The sequence below is a fragment of the Callorhinus ursinus genome, unplaced genomic scaffold (assembly GCF_003265705.2).
Source record: "Callorhinus ursinus isolate GAN/ISIS: 27379988/994484 unplaced genomic scaffold, GSC_fseal_2.0 scaffold1, whole genome shotgun sequence".
Taxonomy (NCBI): domain Eukaryota; kingdom Metazoa; phylum Chordata; class Mammalia; order Carnivora; family Otariidae; genus Callorhinus; species Callorhinus ursinus.
Window position 1 is genome coordinate 57,553,869 of NW_027397063.1, and position 27,605 is coordinate 57,581,473.

General features: G+C 41.1%; 1 protein-coding gene across 1 annotated transcript; it reads right to left on the minus strand.

Moving 5' to 3' along the window:
• Nucleotides 1-287: 287 nt before the first annotated feature.
• Nucleotides 288-27,573, minus strand: HCLS1 (hematopoietic cell-specific Lyn substrate 1). The gene is made up of 14 exons (XM_025874990.2): nt 27,435-27,573; nt 24,635-24,718; nt 23,941-24,014; nt 12,935-13,064; nt 10,968-11,078; nt 9,173-9,227; nt 4,879-4,989; nt 3,986-4,041; nt 3,339-3,408; nt 2,512-2,723; nt 2,013-2,117; nt 1,276-1,492; nt 1,068-1,136; nt 288-868 (listed from the first exon to the last, which is right to left on the minus strand). The coding sequence occupies exons 2-14, from the start codon at nt 24,716-24,718 to the stop codon at nt 732-734; spliced, it is 1,431 nt and encodes a 476-aa protein (XP_025730775.1). The 5' UTR covers nt 27,435-27,573; the 3' UTR covers nt 288-731.
• Nucleotides 27,574-27,605: the final 32 nt, after the last annotated feature.

Below are 27,605 nucleotides of genomic sequence, written 5' to 3' on the forward strand. Positions count from 1 at the left end.
AGAAAGAAGGTGGCTGGCCTCTCACAACTGCTGAAGCCAAAAAAGTTGAACTTCCTGGTCCCCTGGCCCCCCCACCTTACTGCCATTTTCCAGGTCAATGTGTTTTGGATTGGGTTTAGGTACAGTCTAAGGAAAAGGCCCAACCCTTGATATCCAGGGCGCAGGGCAATGGGCAGTGGTAGGAGGGAGTCGTCTAGATGTGCCTGAAAGACGGAAGGAGAATTGGAGCCGTGAGAGTAGGGCCATTAAGGGCTGCATAAAAAGTACTATTTACCTCAGCACAGAAATGAATCATAGTCCCACTTTATTTCTGATGTAACTGAACAGAGAGAAGATTAAAAAGATTTCTCCACAGAAAAGGAAAGTGGGCAAATAGCACAGCCAAGCAAACCAGGCAATCTAGACATACCTTCCCATATAAGCAAACCAGGAAGCTCAGAGCTCACAAACGGAGCAAGGCAGAACTTAAGAGTATTTGAAGGAGCATTCATGGGGAAGGAGGAAGGACCACAACATAAACGTGCATGAGCTCATCTAGGGTAGAGAGGACACTGAGTGGAAGGAGACCCCTTCTTCATGTTGTCTCTGCCCCAACCCCTAGTGGAGAGGGAGAAGAAAGTCTGTTTAGAATATCAGGCAACTCATGACACTTGCAGCAGGAATGGGGCATGGGTGGAGGCAGAACAACTTTGGACACGGGAAGTCACTGAGCAGAAGACAGGGAGGGCCATTTACTGGAGGAGCTTGACATAATTTGCAGGAAAGAGTCCAAAGTGGCCGTGGCAATGTCCCCGCCACCAGCCCTCGTCCACCATCTCAATGTCAGTGATGATGTCATCAGGATCGAAGGAAATCTCGTCGCTTCCCTCTGGGGAGGCAATTGATGGAATATTAAGATGGTCAAACAGTAATCCTTCCATTCCTGTGCCCACTGTAAACCTCAGGGAGAGAAAGGGGCTGTTCTTCTTGATGCCAAGGCTGGTCCTTCCCTGACCCCCAGAATCCATCTCCCTCTCTCCTAGTAAGGGCCCCCAGGCACCAGACCCCTCAGGCCGCTCCAAACCTACCTCCTTGGTAATCATACAGGGCTATAGCTGAGATCCCTGCTCCAGTCCCAGCTGGGTAGCCAGATGATTCTGCATAATGAGAGACACAAACATAGTCTCACCAACATGGAGAAGGAAAACAGGTCCTTCTAGGGAAGGGGGCAATTCTTCCTCTTGCCCTTCCCTGAACTAGACCCAATTCAGGAGCTGTTTCTCCCCTACCACTCACCGGCCAGAGTGGAAGGACAAGGAGGATTCTCAGTTTCAAGCACATCTTCATAGTCCCCATCTGTTTCACCATCCTGCTCATGTCTGTCCGTGTCTCCAACATCCTCATAGTCATTCTCAGGCTCAGGCTCAGGCTCAGGCTCTGCTTCATACACAGGCTCTTCCTCCAGCTGCAGGACTTCCGGAGTCCTGGGAGGCAAAGCTGGGGGCTCCTCGTCCTGTGAAGAGACGGTGTGGATCAGAGCGATTTCTACCCACCAGGAGCTACCTCTCTACAACCTCCCAGTGGAGGACTGCTAAGACCGCCCCCCCCATCACCATCCTACCACTTCTCCCCTCTATCCTTGCCTCCATCTAATAGCCTCCCCAAGGGCACCCAGTCTTTTATCCATCTTTATTCCTCGACCTCCTCCCATACCTACCTACTCAAAACGCCTACCAAGAGGTGATAGGAGGGAAATGTAAAGGGTGTGGGGAGAGGGAAATGGAAAGCAAGTCTGATTCCTTGAATGACCAGGAAAACATTGAAGCAAAAACACATTGTTGGGAATACCACAGGCAGGACGACCAACTGTCCTGGTCTGCCCAGGACTGGGTGGTCCCCAGAATGCAAGACTTTCAGTGCTAAGACCAGGACAGTACCAGACAAACCAGGACGGTTGGTCATTTCATATGGCCCACCTTCCTAGGACATGAGGAGATGGGAAAGAGGCAGAGAATCTTTGGGGCTCTACTTACCTCTGGGGGATTCTGCCTCAAGGGCAGGGCAGGCACTGGGTGTTCCTTACTGGTTCTCACAGGCTCAGGCTCTGATGATGGACAGCTCCTTGCTGGAGGCCAGGCCTGGAGAGAATAAAGCATCTCTCTTGTAAGTATGCAAACCTCCCTCTTCTCTACTGTCTGGAATATCCACCCAATCCAAATCAACCACCCCTCAAAATGGGCTCCAACCTGAAGTGATAGCTCCTTCCTCTCGTTCCTGCAGCAATGACTGGCTACGCAGCCAAACATGCAAATTTGGTTTATGTAAATCTGGGATTCCCACCCCCCCCAACATTTTGGTGTATATGAGACCCAATCACTCGCACTGAAATCTTCCTGAAGACAGAGATAGTAGTTTTAGACTGCCTTACACCAGGGAGGCCTGTGCCTTATTTTCTCTCAGTGATGTGGACTCCTTAGTCTCCTATCTGGGCAAGGAATCCTGGATGGGAACCCCAGAAGGCCAAGCACTCACCTCTGAAGAGATTTTCTTGGGCAATGGGGCTGGCACCTCCGGTTCTCCCACAGTGTCCACTGGCTGCTGAGCCTCATGGTTCATCTTTATCAGGGCCTTTCTCTCCTGTTGCTGCCTGGCTATCTGCTGTGCCTTTTCTTCTTCCTCCCGCTTCCTCTTTTCCTCAGCCATAGACTCAAATTTTGCCTTCAACCCGCGAGCACCACTAGAAGCTGCAGACACAGGCAAGAAGAATTAGGATTGTCTTGAGTCGGGGTGGTGGGGGTGGATGGCACTCAAAGGAAGAAAAGGAATTGGTTAAATATCCAGGCAGAGAGCAGATGGAGAGGAACTCATGGGAGGAAAGGAAAAGAGGTACTAATGGAGGAACAAGGGGGTTATAGCAGGAGGATGTAGCCCCAAAGCCCAGATTTCCATAGAGCCAGGCCATGCAGTCTCAGACTCTTGTCCTTTCTAAGTTATAAGCCTTTCTCCCCTAACTAGCATCCTTTCCTTTCCACATTCCTTAAATCTGTATGCCCTTTAACCACCACCTACCCTCTCCTCCCCCATCCCAAGCTCTTATCTTTCTGTATTCTTCCCAGATGACTTCCTATCCCTCCCTCCCTGTGTTCTCTCCTTACGGTTCCTTCCCAATGTCACTCTATCTCTCTATCCACTTAACCTAGTTTTTAAGGAGAATGAATCTGGAAATACACGGGCAGGGTCAAGTCTATCTCAGCTAGTCTAGGTAGTTAAAGGCATGGAGGAGGTAGTCTAGGCATAAGAAAGAACAAGAAAGGGGAGGCGGCTGAGGAACATAGAGAAAAGGAATTGTTAAGACTTACCAGCTTCTATGGGTGTCGTCTTTTTATAAGCTGTGGTTGGGGCCTCCATTTCATTGAAGCCAACAGCGCTCTGCAGGGAGGCGAAGAGTATGCGCAGTGTGGGGAGGAGAAGGGAATGGTAATGACCCAAAGTCAGTATTGGGGTTTGGAGCCTTCTAGGAGGTAACCCTGACTGTCTGACACTCAATAGCTAAAGAGGATATTCCAATATTGTTATTTTGTGGCAGAGAGAGCAGTAAAGTTCTAAATGGGTGGGCTCAGCTCCCCCTTTTGAAAGCTCAGTGTGCCTAGAATCTCACACCTCTAAGTGCAGTTGCCTAGAATGTAGCAGGGCCCCAGCCAATGCATGAAGAAGAACTAATGTGAACGGAGTGGGAGGAGATTATAGATTGAATTAAGCAACACCTAGGAATCAATGAAATTTCAACTATCACCTTTCCCTGAAGTTTATGTGTTTTTGTCTCTCTGACTCCCTCCACTCTTCGTAGTTAAAGCTCAGGCTACAGAAGACTTGCCCATTAGATACCGAAGGCAGTCAATGGGGAGTGTAGGAAGACAGCTCAGGACACTTAGCTTTTCCTATCTCAGTGTACTTCAGGTGCAGTTTAGGGGCCTCTTCTCAAGACATTGGTGTGCTGGTGCTTTACCTTATCCACTCGGTCCTTCTGGATTCCATACTGACCACCAAAGCCCTTGGCATAATCTGCAGGACAAAAAGTTTTGAGAGGGCGCCTGAGTGGCTCAGTCATTAGGCTTCTGCCGTCGGCTCGGGTCATGATGCCAGGGTCCTGAGATCGAGCCCCGCATCGGGCTTCCTGCTCGGTGGGAAGCCTGCTTCTCCCTCTCCTACACCCCCTGCTTGTGTTCCCTCTCTCACTGTCTCGCTCTGTCAAATAAATAAATCTTAAAAAAAAACAAGTTTTGAGAGTCATAAGAAGAGTAAATGCTAGGAATGTGTAGGTAGAGGAATCATGGGAAGAAAGACCAGAAGACAGGAATGTGAAAAACAGAGACGGATGAGGAAGAACGAGAATCAGAGGATAGAGGAGAGAATCACGGACAGGGAGAGGCAGAAAAGGGTAGAGAGAGAATGGATGGGAGAGAGATGTGAAGAGGGAAAGAGAAACAGAGAGAAGTGACAGGAAAGGAAGGACTATAAAGGAAGAAATTGGAAAAAAATAAGGAGAGCCCTCCAGCCTTCCCCTATGTGTCCCAGAGAAGAGAGAGACCTCTCTGTCCTTGTGAGGCTCATAGCCAAATCACCCACGCGTCATCACCCAGCCTGTCTGTCTTTACCCTTTTCTCAGTGACCCCTTCTCTTTGGCCTCCTCTGCCCTGCTCCTAATCTTGCTGCATTCCTCTCTACCCTCCTGGTTTCTCCCCCGGACACACACCCATACAGACACTTACCCTTTATACCACCACCTCCACTGCACATCTGCACCTCTGTATTCTGGGTTCTCTGTGTCAGCTTCCAGAAAGGAAGGAAGGAGGACTCTGTGCTACTATGTGACCTCCCTCCTCTCCAACCCCAACTCACCTCTCTGGGACTCGTGTTTCTCTGTTTCTCCTTTGTAGTCATATCCCAGAGCTGCCTTGTCCCGTTTATCCTTCTCTATCCCATAGCGGCCTCCAAAGCCATGAGAGTAATCTATGGTGGAAGGAGTAGTCATGAGAGCCCACTCTCAGCCCACAGGAAGGTGCTGTGGAAGAGAGAAGTCAGGAGGAGTGGGTGCAGAGGGGTAGGGACCTGGGAAGGCAGCAGGGCTAGAATCTAGGTGGATTAAAGAGAAACAGTGTCCTAAGCCATCTTGTGTAAGCTTTAATTCAACATTATTCACTCCTTTCCTCTCCTCCTTTATTTCCAACCCAAGATGAGGAGATCATTTCATTTCTTTCCCTTCTTCAAGGAAGGGGAAAGTATAGAGAATGTAAGGAGAGACTTTTAGGGGGGAAAGGCGGATACATATGAAATTTATGCCTGTTCTTACTCCCATATAAACACTTAGAAATGTCTGCTAAAATACAACAATCTTTTTTTTTTTTTTAATAGTAAAGCTCAAGAAAAAAGAAAAAAAAATCCTGGCTCCAGAAACAAATAGATAAATCAAAGCTGTACAGATGAGGGTAATTATGAGCTGACTCAGAAAACCCAAGGGTGTTTTAAGTCCCAAATTTAGTATCTAGGGATTAGGATCTAGGGTCAGGTGTTCTTATACAAGAACAGGGGACTGGGGAAAAAGAAATGGCAGTCTGCTCACTCCTATAAAAGAGTTCTAGAAAAATTCTACTCGTTTATGTAGGGAAATGGTGAGGGGGGCTGTAGTTTGTTCAGCATTTAATAGGGGGAAGTTTTACCTATGGGACTTGGAAACTCCAGGCCTACCCTAAGTATATAGAATGCAAACATCCAGTTTTATACCACTTCTATTACACAGGAATTGTAAGCTGAGAAATTAATGCTGATATAGAAAAATATATACCACAGAAAGAATAAGCATCAGAACGATGGCAGGAATATGAGAAATAGTAGACCTCAATACAAAATGCATTATAAGAGATGAAAGAGATATAACACAATAATAAGAGAACAAATCATCATTAATGAGGAATACATATGCTGGTATAATCTATTAACAGAATCGAAATTCATGAAGCAAAAACCGACAGAAACAGGAAGAAAAATAGAAAAACCTGTGATCTTAGATGAAAATTTTAACACTCCTCTTACATTAATTGATAGAATGCTTAGACAAAAAGAATCTAAAATTATAGAAGGTCCAAACAACATTATCAACTAACAAAACCTAACTGACATTTACAGAACATTATATCCCAAAACTGCAGAATTCACTTTTTTCATGCACATAGAACATTCACCAAGATAGACCGTATGGTTGGGATACGTGGATGGCTCAGCTGGTTAAGCATCTGACTCTTGATTTCGGTTCAGGTCATGATCTTAGGGTTGTGAGACTGAGCCCTGCAATTGGGCTCTGCACTGGGCATAGAGTCTGCTTAAGACTCTCTCTCCCTCTCCCTGTGCCCCTTACCCCTGCACTCTCTATCTAAAATAAATAAATAAATCTTTAAAAAATAAAAATAATTGACTTTCTCTGCTTGACTTATTTCACTTAGCATAATCTCCTCCAGTCCCATCCATGTTGATGTAAAAGGTATTCATCCTTTCTGATGGCTGAGTAATATTCCATTGTATATATGGACCACATCTTCTTTATCCATTCGTCTGTTGAAGGGCATCTCAGCTCTTTCCACCATTTTGCTACTGTGGACATTGCTGCTATGAACATTGGGGTGCATATGGCCCTTCTTTTCACTACATCTGTGTCTTTGGGGTAAATACCCAGGAGTGCAATTGCTGGGTCATAGGGTAGCTCTATTTTTAATTTTTCGAGGAACCTCCACACTATTTTCTAAAGTGGCTGTACCAACTTGCATTCCCACCAAGAGTGTAAGAGGGCTCCCCTTTCTCTACAATCTCTCCAACATTTGTTGTTTCTTTCCCTGTCCATTTTTGCCATTCTAACTGGTGTAAGGTGGTATCTCAGTGTGGTTTTGATTTGAATTTCCCTGATGGCTAATGATGATGAACATTTTTTCATGTGTCTGTTAGCCATTCATATGTCTTCTTTGGAGAAGTGTCTTTTCATATCTTCTCCCATTTTTTGACTTGATTATTTGTTTTTTGGGTGTTGAGTTTGAGAAGTTCTTTATAGATCTTGGATACCAGCCCTTTATCTGTAGAGTCATTTGCAAATATCTTCTCCCATTCTGTGGGTTGCCTCTTTGTTTTGTTGACTGTTTCCTTTGCTGTGCAGAGGCTTTTTATCTTGATGAAGTCCCAAAAGTTCATTTTTGCTTTTGTTTCACTAGCTTTTGGAGATGTATCTTGAAAGAAGTTGCTGTGGCCGATGTCAAAGAGGTTACTGCCTATGTTCTCCTCTAGGATTTTGATGGATTCCTGTCTCACATTGAGGTCTTTCATCCATTTTGAGTTTATCTTTGGGTATGGTGTTAGAGAATGGTCGAGTTTCATTTTTCTGCATGTGGCTGTCCAATTTTCCCAGCACCATTTATTGAAGAGACTGTCTTTTTTCCATTGCATGTTTTTCCCTGCTTTGTCAAAGATTATTTGACCATAGAGTTGAGGGTCTAATATCTGGGCTCTCTATTCTGTTTCATTGGTCTATATGTCTGTTTTTGTGTCAGTACCATGCTGTCTTGGTGATCACTGCTTTGTAATATAGCTTGAGATCGGGCAATGTGATGCCCCCAGCTTTGTTTTTCTTTTTCAGCATTTCCTTGGTGATTCGGCATCTTTTCTGATTCCACACAAATTTTAGGATTGTTTGTTCCAGCACGTTGAAAAATGTCATTGGAATTTTGATTGGGATGGCATTGAAGGTACAGATTGCTCTGGATAGCATAGACATTTTAACAATGTTTACTCTTCCGGTCCATGAGCATGGAATGTTTGTGGAACATAAGGAACAGCATGGGAACATTAGGAGAAGGAAGGGAAAAATGAAGGGGGGAAAATCAGAGGGAGAGATGAACCACGAGAGACTGTGGACTCTGAGAAACAAACAGGGTCTTAGAGGGGAGGGGGGTGGGGGGATGGGTTAGCCCGGTGATGGGTATTAAGGAGGGCACGTTCTGCGTGGAGCACTGGGTGTTATACGAAAACAATGAACTGTGGATCACTACATCAAAAACTAATGATGTACTGTATGGTGACTAACATAACATAATTAAATTTAAAAAAAATAAAAATAACAATAAAAAAGAGAGAGGCATGCAAATGAGAATGAGAATTCTCAATATGCATCGATATGAGTTCCAGAAGGCATAAAAGAGAGAAGAGGAGAGGCACTATCCAAAGAAAACATGACTTTGAACTTTCCATAATGGAAGTTATTTCTCAGGTTGAAGAGGATCGGTAAATCCCATTTGGATAAGAGAAATAGATCCAACACCCAGATATATGCTGATGATATTTGAGAATACCAGAGACAAAAAGAAAGCCTTTTTTTTTCAAAAAAAAAAAAAAAAACCAGAACAGAGAGACAAGACATGTTACCTACAAAGGAATGATTGTTAGACTACACAAGAGAGATGTCAAAGAGGCTGAAATAATACCTTCAAAGAGGTGAAGGGAAAATAACAATGAAGAATGGAACAAAATGTATTTTTTAGACAAAGCCTGGAAGTTCTTTCATAGGCTCTCATGGAAAGAATTATCAAAGGATATACTTTAGTAAGAAGGAAATAGAAGAAAGGAGGAAACAGTGAGATACAATAAACAGTGATGCACCAGGAACTTGGTAAATACGTTGGTCAATTTAAGTAAGTATCACTACATAATAATAATGATTCATTTTTGTGGGGTTTAAAAACACATGGAATCCTTATCCTGAGCAACAACAATTGGCCAGTTGGCACAAAGAATGTAGGATGTAGAAGGAACATAATTAACTTATTCTACATTTCCTTTATTACTAGGAAGAGACAGTGATTAATTTTAAACTTAAGTCAAAGATTAATGTTAAAACTTAGGGATTGCTTCCTAAAATAAACGACTAAAATACCTTATTTTCAATCCATTAGAGGGAAAGGGGGAACTAAAGAAAACTTGGCCAATCTCCTAGAAAGAGATAAAGAAGAAAGAAGAAGTACATGCTTGGATTTAAAAATAAATAAAATAGTCAGGAAACAACTATGGAACTAGAGGGAGTTGATGACAGCTATTACGAGGTGAAGTCTGAGCAGAACAGGTCAATCAGGTTGCTAAGGCTGAAGCGCGGGGTCCTTGCCTTTCTGAGATGCGTGCTTCTCCACTTCTCCTTTGTAATCAAAGCCAACTGCTGACTACAGAGAAAAGGAGAGTGCAATGGTTAGAATTGGAGCTGCCAGTTTTCCCCTCCCTCACATACCTTTACCCTAGCTCAGGCCAGAAGCTAGTTTACAAGAGCTCAGGGCTGAGAGTGGGAGTTTAACCTAGAAACAGATGAGCACCCTGAACTGACAGGCTGGTGTAGCAGCAGTGTGCTACAGAGCAATGAACATGGGCTCTGTATGTTCATCAGCTCTAGATCCAAACCCCAACCCCAACCTTCCCTATTTATAGTTGTTTAACTTTAGGCATGTCCTTTATATTACTGAACCTCAGTCTCCTCAAATATGAAATGAAAATAGGTAAACCTGCCTTATTAACCTCAACTCTAAAGTGGGAGAAATGATCCTTCTTTATTTGGGATATTGTGAGTACTAAAGGGGGCAAGGTGTATAAAAGGTTTGCATTGTGTCAGTCAGTAACTTAGTGCTTTTCTTCCAAACTCTCATGAAACTAAAATGAGATAATAGCTGGAAAAGTGCCTTGTAAACTATAAAGCACTATGTACATGTAAGAAATATTATCCCATTCCTAACTGATTATACTATGCCTCTTCTCTTTCCTTAAGTGGCAGCAGAAACCCAGAGATGTGTTTTGATGGGGGGTGGGGGGGAGGCAACTGGGAGATCCTAACTGCTCCAGGGCTGGATGCGTTGGCCAATACCTAACATCACCACACAGAAGCATCCCCATCTAGCTCAGTACCTATTGGTCTCTAAGCAAGACTAGATTTTGCATCTCAAGAGCTATTAGTTTGTATTGTTTCTGATTTACATGACACACTGATTGTTTAGGTGATTCAGTTTCTGGCTTCTGAGGCAGATGAAAGAAAGAACGATGAGATCAGGCAAAGGCCAAGATGGAAGGCTAGAGAACATTGCATGCTCCATACTCCATTACTGCCTTAAAAAATTACCTGCTATGTTTTTCCTTTTCCTTACAGTAATTTTGAAACTTTTCTGCCCACCCCCCTAAAATGCAAATAACATTTTAACACTTAGCTTTAAGGATTCAGACCCACCTAATTAACAATTGCAGGTAAAAAGAAAATCTCAGCTAGCTGTGAAGGAAATGTCCTGTCTGTATGCAGCTGCAAGGGAAGAGACACTATTCTGCACCATAAAAAACAAGATCAAAGAGTCTAATCTGGGGCGCCTGGGTGGTGCTGCTGGTTGGGCATTCTCCTCTCTTTAAAACTACTTTTTTTGTAAAAAGGAATCTTTAAAACCTCTGGACTTCAGAGATTTGGTGCTAAATCCTGTGAAATGTAACCTTTACCTTCTAAAAACATTATAACCCTAATTAGCTGTTTTACTTGATTGTTTGCTTAATCATACTTAAGCTAACATCTGTGTTCTCCTGAAAGACATAAATAATGACATTTTGATATTTGACCAAATGAGGAGCTTTGAAATTTCCCTCTTCTTTCTTCATGCGTACAGGTATAATAAAAATCAGTGGTTTGACAGATTCCTTATCTAAACAGAGTTTGAGAATCTTTGTCTCATTTAAATTAACACTATTCAGCTCAGCATGTGGTCTCCCAAAGTGGCACCAAAGAACTTGCTAAGGAAGTTTATGGGGGCTATCCTTATGATGGACTCCCCTGAGTCCACTGCCCTGTCTTTCCATAGGAGAAGTGTAGACCCACATTCAACGGTGAGTATTGGTAAATCCCACATGATTTGAGCTGGGTAGCACAGGGAGAGACTTACCTTGTCTGCCCTGTCCTTCTCAACTCCATATTTGCCCCCAAAGCCTTTGGCAGCATCAGTCTGAGAAGAGTGCTTCTCCACCTCAGCAACATACTCATGGCCCACGGCACTCTAAGAAAAATCAGATTGAATGAGTGAAAGACAAAAATGACCATAAAAAATGAAATGATACCAAAAGAGACTCTTACCTATAGGGAAAAAACTGAGGGTTGCTGGAGGGGACGGGGTGGGGGATGGGGTAACTTGGTGATGGGCATTAGGAGGTCAGGTGATGTGATGAGCACTGGGTGTTACATGCAACTGATGAATCACTACATTACCCCTGAAACTAATACTACACTATATGTGATCTAACTTGAATTTAAATAAAATTTTGAAAAAAAAAAAAGAAAAGAAATGATGCAGACATGGGTTGGGATGTAAGAATGCCAGAAATTCCATTCTGGGTCAGTCTCACAGCCTCCACCAGTGTATCACATAAGCAACATGTGATACAAGGAGAGCAAGGTTACTTTTTCTGGAGGCTTGCACATCCCAAGTCTTCTTTAATACCATTAGGAACCCATCATTCAGGAAACTCCTACAGGATAGACTGGGAATCCCAAGGAAAGAGACGAGGTAGACAGAACAGTGTTTAAACCAGAAACAAAAAGAAAGCTAAAAACAAGGGATTTATGGGTCAAAATAGAATGAGGTAGTTACTGAAGAGCGATCAAAGGGAACTGACTTAATGCTGCAGCTGAGATAGCATATTTCATGAAAATAGCCAGATGCTTTTGTTCTGGATCTTTGTGCCTGGGTGTCCATCAAATTTCAGAAGAGCCAACCGAGCCCTGATATTTAACAGTGACTGAGTCTACACCAAAAGGGGTTGGCAGACAATACTGCAAGTAGCCCAAGAGGGCATATAACTTTCCTATTCCCCTCCACTTTTTACTCCATGTATTGTTTTACTTTCTATTTGGTTTTGAAAACTATCTCTCTTGCAATATTTGGATATGGATACTTTAATAATCTGGGACTTGAGTAGTACTTCAAACCAAATAATGATACCTTACAGAGTCTCAACTAAGAAGAAATTAAAAAGCTTCTCCTTCCTCCTGTATTTCCAAGCTCATGCTGGGACAAACATTATCAATACCGAGACTGATGTGAAACACTGCCCTGTATGAGCTCCTGGGAGCTCATTTTGCAGTATTTTTAGGTCTGTGTAGGTCAGATTTGCTTATGAATTTAAGAACGAATGAATGTTTATCTATTTTAGTTTTTTCCTAGGAATTTTGTGGAGACTATAAGCCTATGTTGCACTTAACACAGTGACAAAACAAAACACTTCTTGAGGGTGAACTAATGGCTTTTACTGAATATATTTTTTTCTCCTTGGAGATAAAATGTTTTTTGTTATAGGCATATATCACTATCTTTGAGGTTAGGAAAATCAGTGGAAACTATGATTTATAATACAAGCATTTTTTATCATATACTTTTATAGTAGCTAATGGATAAAGGAAAACAATATTCATATTTGAAGGCATCTAATAAATTCACATCAATATTTTTCACATGTGCACATGTTAGATATGACATATATACAAAAAGAACACTAAGTACACAGTAAAGATAATAAGAGAAGTTGCAACATCGACATAATATACAAACATTCAAAAGCAGTAAATGATTTTAAAACATATTTTTTTCCTTCTCTAATTGTGACCCCGTCTCCTCAGTCTAGGAGTTACCGTATGGCTGGGCCTACTCTGGGCCACCCCTTTCAAATTTTTTGAATCTTGTTTTCCACCATCTGTATTTTATGTGTTGATATCAGAAAAAAAAATGATAAAAATAATATGTGGACATTCTATTTTAAAGCCCAAATGAATACTGTACTTTTGAACAAGTTTTAAACCATGATATCAATAAACGAATCTATCTGTTGTCTTAAAGCAAATATCTTCCTTTCAACTTACCTTGTCCATTCGGTCTCTTTCCACCCCAAACCGACCTCCATACCCATGGGATGCTTTGGGCCCTGCTTCCATCTCCTTCTTCTTGAGACTATCATGCTCCTCTGACACTTTGTTCCTCAGCTGGTGGATGCTGGAAGTAACCACATGACAGAGACTCATCTAGCACAGGGAAGTCAATGAATTCTCCTTCCCAGAAAAATAGAAATCTTGAGGTGTGTTGTTTATTTTTAGCAATAATCTGAGAGCCCCCAAAGTATATCAATACTGGGTCTGAGAGTAAGAGATTAGTGTGGCCTACAGACCATAGTCCGATTTAAACTCTCCATAAGCCAATAATATTTCCTCTGGTCAGTTATTCCACTAAATAACCTTCTGATATTTGCCTCATTTTTCACGCTCCTGAATATTACAGAAGAGTGACACCAATTATATTCTAGTAACTGGGAAGTTATTTTCCTTCTGGCATTAGATATTCTCTCTCAAGAAGCACAGAAATATTTATACCCTTTACCCACACATTCTTGTCCTGAGAGTTTACCCCCAAAGAAATAATTTTAAACATGGCAAGCCTTAATGTCTAATACTGTGCACTGAAACACTGAATATAATAGCAAAATTAAGAAATAATTTATATGGCCAATACTCGGAGAATAATTAAGTAAATTGCAATATTACCTCTCAATGGAATACTAGGAACTCATTAGCAATGATGGTTAGGAAAAATGTAGTTTTGGGAGATTTATCTATACATTAAATATTTTGTGTATATTCTTGTCAAAAATGAATGCCCTTCACCTCTGTCCCCAAATCTGATAATTCCTAAAGCTAAAATCTAATAAAACAAACAAAAAGCAGAATCAGATCTATAAATACAGAGAACAAACTGTTGTTTGCCAAAGGGGATGGGGATTAGGCAAAATGGATGAAAGGGAGGTGCAGGCTTCCAGTTATGGAATAAATACATCACAAGAATAAGAGTCACTGGGTGTTATACACAACTAATGAATCATTGAACACTAATGATGTACTATATGTTGCCTAACTGAACATAATAATAAAAAAGAATAATAGTCACAGCATAAGAAATATAGTCAATGATATTATAATAGTGATGTAACAGGACAGATGGTAGGTACACTTGTGGTGAACATGGCATAATGTATAAACTTGTCAAATCACTAAGTTGTACACCTGAAACTAATGTAACATTATATATCAGCTATACGGAAATGAAAAAAAAAAGCTAATAAAAACTAATCCATTCATCTTTCAATGGACATCTGGGCTCTTTCCATATTTTGGGTATTGTGGACATTGCTGCTATAAACATTGGGGTGCACGTGCCCCTTCAAATCACTATGTTTGTATCCTTTAGATGAATACATAGTAGTGCAATTGCTGGGTCATAGGGTAGTTCTATTTTTAACTTTTTGAGGAACCTCCACACTGTTTTCCTGAGTGGCTGCACCAGTTTACATTCCCACCAACAGTGTAATTGGATAAAGAAGATGTACACACACACACACACACACACACACACACTGGAATATTTACTCAGCCATTAAAAAGAATGAAATCTTGCCATTTGCAACAACATGAATGGAACTAGAGGGTATTATGCTAAGTGAAATAAGTTAGTCAGAGAAAGACAAATAAATGATTTCATTCATATGTGGAACTTAAGAAACAAAGCAGATGAACATAGGGGAAGGGAAGGAAAAATAAAATAAGATAAAAATAGAGTGGGAGGCAAACCATAAGAGACTCTTAACTCTAGGAAAAAAACTGAGGGTTGCTGGATGGGAAGTGGGGGGGATGGGGTAATTGGGTGATGGGCATTAAGGAGGGCACTTGATGTACTGAGCATTGGGTGTTACATGCAACTAATGAATCACTACATTCTACCCCTGAAACTAACAGCATACTATATGTTTACTAAATGGAATTTAAATAAAAATTAAAATTAAAAAAGTAACTGCACCAGGAATAAGTAAAATATAAAGCCGTTATCAGGGACTTAAAAAAAACTAATAAATTTCACTCTTATGGCTAAATGTTGTTACACTTTAAGCCCCAAATAACCTTGATTTGGGACACCTCTATTCCTAAGAGAATGTAACACCAAAAGGAGGCATTCTCCTTCCTACTTCCCCTCCATCTACACCATGAGTGTAGAGAGCATCTCTGAATATCTGTTTGCCCTGAGGGTACGAAGTGATAGCTCAGCACTAGCACCAGCATCAGTGAGTGACAATCAGGACTGATACTTGGACACCTATAAGCACCTCTGGGGATTCTTAGAAACATTTGGGCAAGAGAACCCTTAATAAAAAAATTTGACTTCCTGCAGCAAGAAAGAGAGGTTTAGACAACTGAGACAGTGATCTTCCTGGGGCTTCACTAGCTCCAGAAAACCAGATACGTTGGTTACAGGTAGAATGGCCACCCCACAGCAGCAATTCTCCTCTTTCATAGGAGAATAGATCCATCTGGTGGCCTTGGAGGATGAGCCCACCAAGAGTCTTTTTTAAAAGCCTTCTCAGCTTTAGTCACAGTTAATTTTAGAAAGCTGGCTTTGAACCAGATGCAATAAGCCAAGTGCTGGAAGAACCATCTGTTCCCGTGTCTCTGCTTTAAACCGTCTGGCAGCAGTGGAGGCAGAGATCCTGTGTTGCTAGTTCAACAACTCTGACACTTTAGAAATACCTGTGTCAAAAAAGCGATTGGTTCCAAGAACATGTAAATAGCTGTTCTTGCCCAACCAAGATATTCAGATGAAGAATGAAGAAAGTGGGGCTAAGCATTACTTTCAAATGAGGAAAATGTGCAAAGTTTTAATGAGTCCAATGATCGCCACGTAGGTCATAACTATATCATAGTTAAAACAAGTTTTTAAAAGAGAAAAAATGAGATTCAGGAATTTCCACCTCATGGATGACAGCAAGGCTAATCCGAGGATCATGCCAATAGATAATACAATTCAAATAAAAATGTTGGGGCCAAAGAAGACCAACTTCTTATCAAATTCTGTAGAATATAGCTGAAACCACTCTAAATAGGCCTTAATTATATTACTACTTCACTCAATAAATATTAAATATTAATTAAACCTTTGAGTGTATGGCACTCCACTATGGAGATAATGGTCAGGTGGAAGAGATGCAAAAAGTTACAATCCAATGTGCTAAGTGGCATACATAAGAAACTTTTGACACATTAACTCTCAGATGCCTATTTTAAATTTTAAAATACCATGGAACTGATAAAGCAATGCAGTTTATGGCCAAGTGCAATCCAGGACCTTAAAAATGAACTAAGAGAAGGAACAGATCTTTTTGGTTTTGTTCCAAAAGTAAAAGCAAAAAGGTGAGTCACACAGACTAAGATTTTATCCACAGATGCTATGTTCATAGATTTATAAAATCCTAAAGAATCTACAAAATGTGCTACTAGAACTATTAAATACATTTGGCAAGTTCACAGGATACAAGGTCATGATCAAAATCAATTTCACTTCTACATACAGGCATAACTCATTTTAGGAGCACTCCACTTTATTGCCCTTTGCAGATACTGTGTTTTTAACAAATTGAAGATTTGTGGCAACACTACATTAAGCAAGTCCACTGGTACCATTTCCCAACACCATTTGCTCACTTCATGTCTCTGTGCCACATTTTGACAATTTGCACAATATTTCAGAGTTTTTCATTATTATTATACTTGTTATGGTGATTTGTGATCAGCAATCTCTGATGTTACTATTGTAATTGTTTTGCGGCAGCATGGACTGCACCCATATAAAATGGTAAACTTAATTCATAAATGTTGGTTGCTCCACCAACCAGACATTTCCCTATCTCTCTCCCTCTTCTGGTTCTCCCTTTTCACTGAGACACAACACTATTGAAATCAGGCCAGTTAATAACCATACAATGGCCTCTAAATGTTCAACTGAAAGGAAGAATCATATGTCTCTCCCTTTAAATCAAAAGCTAGAAATGATTAAGCATCGTGAGGAAGGCATGTCAAAAGCCAAGATAGGCCCAAAGCTAGGCGTCTTATACCAAACAGCCAAGTTGTGAATACAAAGAAAAAGTTTGTGAAGGAAATTAAGTCTACCCCAGTGAGCACATGAATGATAAGACAGTGAAACAGCCTTATTGCTGACTTGGAGAAAGTCTGAGTGGTCTGGATAGAAGATCAAATCAACCACAACATTCCCTTAAGCCAAAGCCTAATCCAGAGCAAGGCCCTAACTCTCTTCAATTCTAGGAAGGCTGAGAGAGGTAAGGAAGCTGCAGAAAAAGAGTTGGAAGTTAGCAGAGGTGGGTTCATGAGGTTTAAGGAAAAAAGCCATCTCTATAACACGAAAGTGTAAGGGAAAGCAGCAGGTGCTGATGGAGAAGCTGCAGCAAGTTCTCCAGAAGATCTAGCTCAGATCATTCATGACAATGGCTACACTAAACAATAGATTTTCAGCGTGGACAACACAGCCTTCTATTGGAAGAAGATGGCTTCTAGGAGTTTCATAGCTAGAGAGAAGAAGTCAATGCTTGGCTTCAAAGCTTCAAAGGACAGGTTGACTTTCTTGTTAGGGGCTAAGGCAACTGATGATTTTAAGCTGAAGCCAGTGCTCATTTACCATTCTGAAAATCCCAGGGCCCTTAAGAATTATGCTAAATCTACTCTGCCTGTGCTCTATAAATGGAACAACAAAGCCTGGATAATAGCATGTCTGTTTACAACATGGTTTACTGAATATTTTAAGTCCACTGTTGAGACCTACTGTTCAGAAAGAGAGACTCTTTTCAAAATATCACTGCTCATTGACAATGCATCTGGTCATCCAAGAGTTCTGATGGAGATTACATAATTAATGTTATTTTCAAGTCTGCTGATACAACATCCATTCTGCTGCCCATGGATCAAGGAGTAATTTCTTCTTTCAAGTCCTATTATTTAAGAAATACATCTTGTGAGGCTACAGCTGCCATAGATAGTGTTTCTTCTGATGGATCTGGGCAAAGTACCCTGAAAACCTTTTGTACAGGATTCACCATTCTAGGTGTCATTAAGAACATTCGTAATTCACAAGGAGAGATCAAAATATCAACATTAACAGGAGTTTAGAGGAAGTTGCATCCAGCCCTCATGGATGACTTTGAGGAGTTCAAAACTTCAGTGGGGGAAGTAACTGCAAATGTGGGGGAAATAGCAAGAGAACTAGAAGTGGAGCCTGAAGATGGGACTGAACTGCTGCAATTTTATGACACAACTTTAATGGATGAAGAGTTGCTTCTTAGGGACGAGCAAAGAAAGTGGTTTCTTGAGATGGAATGCTCCCAGTAAAGATGCTGTGAAGACTGTTGAAATGACAATAAAGGATTTAGAATATTACATAAACTTACATGATAAAGCAGTGGCAAGTTTTGAGAGGACTGACTCCAATTTTGAAAGAAGCTTTACTGTGGGAAAATGCTATCAAACAGTGTTACATGCTACACTGATAAAAAGAAGAGTCAATCAACGTAGCAAACTTCCAATTTTGGCGCAGAAAATTTTGCCATAGAAATTGCCACAGTCGGGACGCCTGGGTGGCTCAGTCGGTTAAACGTCTGCCTTCAGCTCAGGTCATGATCCCAGGATCAAGCTGAGCAGGGAGCCTGCTTCTCCCTCTCCTCCCCACTTGTGCTGTCTCTCGCTGTCTCTGTCATTATCTGTCTCTCTCTTAAATAAATAAAATCTTTAAAAAGAAGATAAAAAAAAAGAAATTGCCACAGTCACCCCAACTTTAGCAACCACCTCCTTGATCAGTCAGAAACCATCAACGTGGAGGCAAGACCCTCCACCAGCAAAAACATTATGACTCACAGAATGTTCAGATGATGGTTAGCATTTTTTAGCAATAAAGTGTTTTTAAATTTCTTTAGACATAATGCTACTGCACACTTAGTAGACTACGATATAATGTAAACATAACTTTTATATGCACTGAAAAATAAAAAAAGTTCATTTGACTTGCTTTATTATGATATTTACTTTATTGTGAGGATCTGGAACCAAACTGCAATGTCACTGAGGTATGACTATATTGGCCATGGACATTTGGAAATAATTAAAAGTTAAAAATAAGTACCACTTATCACATGAAATCACATGAAATATTTTAGCATCAGTTTAACAAAATATGTCCAAGACCTGAACGTTGAAAAATATTTCTGAAAAAATTAAAGAAGATCTAAATAAATGTTCATGGACAGGAAAATTCAAGACCATTAAGCTGACAATTTTCTCTAAAATGATCTACATAATACCCATCACCAGGCTAACCCATCCCCCCCCCAAAACCCTCAGTTTGTTTCTCAGAGTCCATAAATTAAGGAGGGCACGTACTGCATGGAGTACTGGGTGTTATATGAAAACAATGAATCGTGGATCACTACATCAAAAACTAATGATGTATTGTATGGTGACTAACATAACATAATAAAATAAAATTTAAAAAAAAATTAAAAAAATAAAATGATCTACAGATTCAATGCAATTTCAACGAAAATATGAACAGGCATTTTTGTAGTAACTGACCAATTTATTCTAAAATGTATGTAGAAATGTAAATTAAAGTCCTGGTATAGTAAGAAGGTTTTTTTTTTTTTTTAAGGAGAAAAATTTAGAGGATGGTGTGACTTTATAACACATAAAGCTACAATAATCAGTGCTGTATGGTGTGGTTCAAGGTTGACATATAGATAAAAAAAATAGTCTGGAAATAGACCTGTATATATATGGTCAAAGATGCTAGGTAAGTGAACAGAGAAAGAACAGTCTTTTTTGGGGGGTGGGGGGAGGCAGAGGGAGAGGGAGAGAGAGAATCTTAAGCAGGCTCCATGCTCAGGAAGAGCCCAATACGGGGCTCTGTCTCATGACCCTTAGATCATGACCTGCGCTGAAATCAAGAATCAGATGCTTAACCAACTGAGCCACCCATGTGCCCCAAAAGAACAGTCTTTTAATGATGTTGGAATAATAAAATAACCATGCAAAAAAAAAAAAAAAGAACCTCAATCTTTGCCTCACACTGTACCCAAAAGCTAATTTGAAAGAGACCATAGATTTAAATGTAAAAGCTAAACCTATAAATCTTTTAGAACAAAATATAAGAGGAAATCTTCACAATTTGAAGGAGTAGGAAAAGTTTCTCAGATACATAAAGTGCTAGTCAAAATATGTTTTTGAAAAATTAGGCTTTATTAGAATTAATATCTTCTGATCTTCAAAAGATGCCATTAATAAAATGAAAAGGCAAGTTATAAGCTGGAAGAAAATATTTGTAAAACACATATCTCACAAAAGACATATCCAGAATATACAAAGAACCCTTAAAAGTCAATAACAATACAAACAATCTATTTTAAAAGTGAGGAAAAGATTTGAACAGACACTTCAAATGAAGATATATGAAGATACATGAATGACATATAGCAAGATGCTCAATAAAATTAGGCATCAGAAAAAAAAATTAAAATCACCACATACCCACAAGAGTGGTAAAAATTAAAAATACTAACAATACCAAGTATAGACAAGGATGCACAGCAATTGAAATCCATACTTTATTGGTAGGAATAAAAAAGTGGTAAATTCCTTTCAGAAAACAGTTTGGTAATTTCTTAAAAAAATAAATATGCTTATTATATAACTCAGCAATTCTACTCCAAGTTATTTCCCAAGAGAAATAAAAATGTATGTCAACTAAAAGCTCTGGACACAAATGTTCACGACAGCTTTATTTGTAATAGTCCCAAATTGTCAACAATCCAGATGTCCATTAGAAGGGTAACGGATAAACTAAACTATGGTATATCCATACAATGGAAAACTATTTGACAGTAAAAAGGAACAAAAAGACTCTTTATACACAGAGAGGGAGGCAAACCCTAAGAGACTCTTAACTCTAGGGAACAAACTGAGGGTTGTTGAAGGGAGGTGGGTGGGAGGATGTGGTAATTGGTCAAAGGGCTTTAAGGAGCGCACTTGATGTAATGAGCACTGAGTGTTGTATGCAACTGATGAATCACTAAATTCTACCCCTGAAACTAATAATATACTAGATGTTAACTAAAGTGAATTTAAATAAAATCTAAAAAAAAAAAGACTGATACGCGAAGACTACGGATAGATCTCAAAAAATTGTGGTGAGTGAAAGAAGACAGACACAAAAGAATACATTCTGTACTGCATTTACATAAAATTCTGGAACAGGCAAGACTAATGTATAGTGACAAGAGGCAGCTCAGTGTTTACATCCAGCCAGGGTTGGACATGGGATATACTGACTGTAAAGAGGCACATGAGCAAGAGAGAGCAAGACTGGCAGAAAGAAGCTGGAGGAAAGGGCCAGAGCCCTTCAAACACTAGGTTGCTTGGAGCTGCCTGGCCTAGGGCTTCTCTATACAATAGATGAGGGATGGAAACTACCATTTGATCTATTCACTGAATTACCAAGCCAAATATACTCCCCAAACTAAATATACTTTAGGCAGACTTTAAAAAGAAAGATTATGATGTGGGGGAAGGTAGTGAGATTAGCGAGAACCACAAGCACTTCCTTTTCCTGTTCTGAGTGATCTCAGCTCTGCAGCTACTGTTCTCCTCTCCAACTTCCCCCTCCTTTCCAAAGCCCTTAGTGATTCCCATTTGACCTTAAAAATTGGCTTAACCCACACCAGCCAGAAAGAATCCCAGAATATTAGAGATTTACTAATGGAAGGTCCTCTAGAAGTCTTTTTGATCCCAGTGGGAAAACGGAGAATCAGAGAGGAAAAGGGACCTGTCCACCGTTACCTGGCTAGTACTAGCAGAGATAGGGCTTTTACACCTTGGCGTAGGGTAGGTACCCGTGGTAGGGTAGGTAAATGGGAGGGGAGTGGATTTTTGTGTAAATGTCTCCACCATTTATGTTATCATATAGAGATCCAGTTAGGCTAATAAGGTGACATCCAAAGTCACTACATTTTACAATTCCAAGGGTCAGGAGTCAGGGTAATGAATATACTGAATTGTGTAACACCACAGTCCAAGTAAACATCACTTAGGAAGAAGAAAGACTGTCATTTTTTTACAAGTTTATGCTAGGTTTTTAGGAATAAAATCTGATTTAAACCAATCTATAGTAACAAGAAAGAGAAATATTGAGCTGCTTAAGAGGTGCTAAATACTGCACTAGAAAGTTGATACATGTTAGCCCATTGAATTCTAACCATATTCTGCAGGGTAGCCATTATTATCCCCATTTGATAAATAAACTGAGATTTGGAGACATTATATGTCTAAATTCACATCACTTGTAGCTGCTGGGCTGTCCACTGAACCTAAATCTATCTGATATCCAAACTCAAGCTCTTTCTATAAGATCATGGCAAGGATTTAGGAGTCTTCCTTACAATGTTCTGCTCCTACTATGCATGAGACAGGCACTGGTTGGGGAAAGGTACAAGGAATATTTGTATCCTCCTAACAGTTCTCAGGATATTAGGGCTGAGTAGCCTTTACTCAGGAAAGGATCTTTTTTTTTTTAATCTATGAGCCTGCAAAAGAGCATCAAGAAACTTCTTCCATGTCCCTGTTCCATTTTTTTCATCTTTCCAAATGCTTCCAGAATTACCTGGTTTGTTTAAGAACAATATTCATTACATTTACATAAGATAAATCATTATGTCTGATCAAACAACAATGCATAGTATTGAATATTATCAAATTATATAAACATATGCCAAGTTTTCATAGTGCATTGTTTGTGCAATGTGGTCATCCATCGACATTTTAAAATCTAGGGGGAAAAGAGGTAAAAACACTGTTGTTAGAGTGTGTGTGGGTAGTTAAAATGGAATTTTAAGCTATATTAATTTTGTCAATTTGTGTGTAATTGTTAATTTTTGCTTTTTTATTTTTGCTTTTGTTATGCTATTGATTGTGTCTACCTTGCTACTCATATTTGACCTTCTGATACATTCCAAAGCAGACAGCCCTGGTTAGATGATCCTGAACAATCCATGAGGAGAAGAGGGAATCTTTCGATGTGAATATACAATATATACCACAGAAACCCTTGGATATGTCTAAAGTTCCTTCTCTCTTACAGTATGAGTGTTTTGTTGGTTTGCTTTTCTTTCTTTTTTTTTTTTTAAAGATTTTATTTATTTATTTGACAGAGAGAGACACAGCGAGAGAGGGAACACAAGCAGGGGGAGTGGGAGAGGGAGAAGCAGGCTTCCCACTGAGCAGGGAGCCCGATGCGGGACTCGATCCCAGGATCCTGGGATCATGACCTGAGCCGAAGGCAGATGCTTAATGACTGAGCCACCCAGGCACCCCATGGTTTGCTTTTATTTCTGATAAAATATTAGGTTATGACTTTTAAGACCCGTAAACACCATTACTAAAATAGTTTTAATCAACAGGTTTTCCAAGTGTGACATTTCTTCCTATTACCATTCATGGTTTCCAGCTTCTGTCAAGTAGCCAAATACAAATTTTTATTTTAAAAATCATCCAGGCCAGGTATGGGACCTAATATTGTCCTCTTCTTACAATATTTATTCTGAGTTATTTACCTTGATGTTTTACTGAATCCTTCTTGGCCCATCTGAAGTTACCTACATTCTAGACACATATTTATGTGGATATAAAGTGACACAACCTCAGTATATGAGCCACTTCCTCTCTGAATCTCTTATAATAGACCCACTGGGGAAAATAGCATAGTTGTCAGAAATAAGAGAGAGAATAAGGCTGAGGGGATAAGAGGAGAGACATGAAACAGAAATACACAATGATGCACATAGGGACACACAGGGACAGATTTGAGAAACAACAAACACAAAGATGCATAGACATTAACTCCCTCCTCTCCTCCTTCTTCCCTCATCTTCCCCTGAGTTTCCAAGTTTTCCTCAGGCTCCTCCCACACTCTTTTCCCGTTCCCGGGTCCTTTTGGCACCTACTTGATATGCTCTGTGCGTCCAGAGCCCTCAATGGTCTTGGCTCCCCAACGTTGCTCCTTCTCAGAGATGTCATTCTGCAAAAGACAACATTGAGCAATAAGTGATGGCAAGCGATGTGCCACATGGAGAGAGCCCATGCAGCTGGCACACATGCCCTCCAGGTCTCCTGCATCTCCTGCCTCCTCTTTATTTTTTGTAAAAGTAAAGTTAGGGTCTTTACTCAGGATCTTTATCAGACTCCTCCCTCATTTTACCCGACCCTGCCCCCCACCATGTTAACATTAAACTGGTGGGCTCTGAAACCTCCCTTTCTGCTCCCTTCAGGTCTTCTACGACTACTGAATCCCCACAAATTACACGGGTCTAGCTCATATCCCGGCTCACAGGCCAAAGGAGACCCAGGTTAACCCACCTATTTATAACCTCACCTTCACCATGGCTTGTCATAGCCCCTCAGTCACAATGTCAAACACCTCTGCCCCGTCCCCTTCCATCCTCAACATCAACTATCATGCATGCCCCACTCATGACAGCCAACTGTCCTACCAGTCAGTTCTACCATTAGGGCTATTTCAGTCCCAGATTGTCCTTTCTAAACCCCCTCAAAGATGACAGAGTGGCCCAGATGCCCTTCCCTCATCCCCCCACCTCCACCTTTTATTGATTTTCCAAGCAAAGCTATTCCCAAACTCACCACAAAGTCAGGGTCTGTGTCCCAGTCATCACCCTGGGTCTCCACGGAAACAGATACATCATGCCCTACTACAGACTTCCACATCTGAGGGTGACAGAAATGGGAATAATTAGGAGGAGAAAATCAAGAAGAGGGAAAACAAGAATGCTGAAGTCAATCAATGATATAGCAGTCCAGTGGTTTTGCTATTTTTTCTTAGAATAAAATAGAAGCTGAGGCAAAGCAGATGTAAGTTTTAGGAAAATACTTTTGCTCAGTTACAGGAGTGGGGAGGAGGATTTATTCAAGCTAAACTAACATGGCCTAAGCCTACTGAGTCTGGGTATAGGTAATGTTAAATGTTGGTAATGTAGGTAATGTTAAATAACCTTTAATGTTAAATAAAGCGCTGGGATAATTCATTTGTATCCCAAGGCTAGCTGGGCAGTGGCTTGAAGTGGCAATCAATGACGGTTACTAGGGCATCCCTAGAATTATAGCACCAACCCACTCATGTTTCTATTCATGACTCCTGTTACAGCTGTTGAAATGTATATTGGCCCAGCTCTGAATAAAGTGAACACCTACACTCCTCTCTACAACCTGCATAATTCTACCGAGAAAATCCCAACTCCAGTACAAGTTGCTGTCCCATCTCCACTCTAAGAGCAGCTACTGAACAGGTGCATGAGGTCAGTAGGGCAGTCAGCTGAGACTCCTATCCTGAATAACACATAGGGAAGCATTATTTGCTGGGAATGAATCACCTATTCTTTAATTTTTAAAAACAGTTCAATTATATTTCTAAGGAAGATAGCTGGTTCAAAAAATAACATGTAATGAATCCCTTATTTTGAACATTAGGAGTTATTAGATTTTTATTAACTAAATAAACAATAAAGAAATATTTAGAGAACACTAGTATGAAGGGGAGCCAAATTGTTATTCTACTGTGGCATCCCCAGTGTTTCCATTGGCCCTGCCAGTTATGCATGAGGAGCAGCAAGTTGCTCTGTATCTGTGGGATCCTGGATTTCCGTGTGAAGAGGAAAGAATGGATAATGCTTATCTGCCTGGGGGACACTGAGACTTCTTGACCCTGATACCACTTGCTAGGTGGCAACTCCCCTACTGATCCTTCCCTGGACGCCTCATTCCACTGGTGTCTTTTCCTATGCTCTTTACTGTCTTCTAAATGAGTTCCTCTTAACTGCTCCTGGGACTCCATAGTGTCTCCATACAGGCCCTCAGAGTCTCCGATTTTCCTTTCTACATGAAAACTCCATCTTTCTCCACACTCTTTGAAAATCCCCTTAGAGGGGTGCCTGGGTGGCTCAGTCGGTTAAGCGTCTGCCTTCGGCTCAGGTCATGATCCCAGGGTCCTGGGATCAAGTCCCACACCGGGCTCCCTGCTCAATGGGGAGTCTGCTTCTCCCTCCCCTGTCACCCCAGCTTGTGCTCTCCCTCTCTTTCTCTCTCAAATAAATAAATAAAATTTAAAAAAAGAGAGAGAGAGAGAATCCCCTTGGAAACTAGCCCAGGGAAATTAGGGGGAAGGTTGGTTAAAGAGATGCAAAGAGGACAGTGAAGAAGTATCGACTGAATCAGCTACACTGTGGGATGAGTCCCTGCCCAAAGCAGCTCTGCCTTCCCCTGTGGGGCAACAGTTATGGATGGGAGAGCAGGTAGAGAAGGCCTATGGTCCTGGCTCCTGGGCTCCTTTTTGACAAAATGACTTCACACAGAAAACTGGAAAGGAGAAGTTTCTGAAATATCCATGATCAAAAAGGAAGCAACTAAGACTGATGGTCTTCTCCTCTTTCCTGCTGATCCTCTGAGGCCTCAGCCTAACTCACCCCCAAAACTCTCCCATCCTCATGTAGTTTTGAAACAAAGGGAAGTTTCTGATACAGAGACAATTTGGTGTCCTTGACCTACTGGCCAGAAATAGGAAAGCGAGAGGTGCTATTAGCAGTAGAGGACTGGGGAGTAAGTTGGTGAGCAATGGTGCCTAGGACTGCAGGCACAATCAAGGGCCTCATCGCAAGGCTGCCCTACAGCGTCAGTAAAGTACATGGACCTTGAGTCAGAAGGTCACCACAGCTCTGTTACTAAGCCCCTGTGGAAACAGGGGTAAAGGAATCAACATAAGGTATGTACTTACTTGTCAGGTACCAGGGAAGGCAATTTAAAGTGCTAATTTGGTAAATCATTGAACATCTTTGATGCTCAGTTTTCCCCAGTGGAAAATAAATGAAGAGGTTAACTTAGCTAATCCATCCAGTCCCCTTCATTTCGGCCATTCTGGGATTATATGATCCTACAGTCATAGAAACTAGCCCTCATCGAACCGTCCGTCATGCCTTCCCTGGGCTTCCATCTGCCCTGGCGCTCAGCACTGGTGTACAGAAGCAACCACTTCCTGCTCTGTCTGTCACAATGTCTCCTAGTGAGTTTTGTCTCTCTACTAGACCCTATGTTCTCCAAGGACAGAGACTCTGTCTTCATCTCCTGTGGTCCTCCTCCCATCTCAGTGCCTAGGAACAACAGGCCTTAGGAGGGGGTTGTAGATTGTCAGCAGAAACTAGGGGTCCTGGATGGCTGCTGAATCCTGTGCCCTGAGCTCCAGACCCTCATTTCCATTTCCATCCCCAGATGCTTATTACCCACAAACACTCACCCCCAGGCCTCTGGCCATAAAAGCTTAAGAGCCTATTAGCAAGGACTTCATCTCTCACCGAGGACTAAGAGCCAGGTAGGTTCCTCTTAATTCAGCTCTTGCCCTGCGCTCCCCGACTTTCCCACTGCTCAGAGTACCCACCTCCAGTAGCGCGAGTGTCTGCTCTAAGCTCCCAGCTTTTCACGTCGTCACTGGGCTCCCTCTCTGTGCTGCCACTTCAGAGCAAGAGACTCTGAGCTGCTGCTTCAGTTCCGTATTCAGGTCTTCTGTCATTTCCTGATACCCTGTCCTCACAGCTACTTCCTGAAGTTT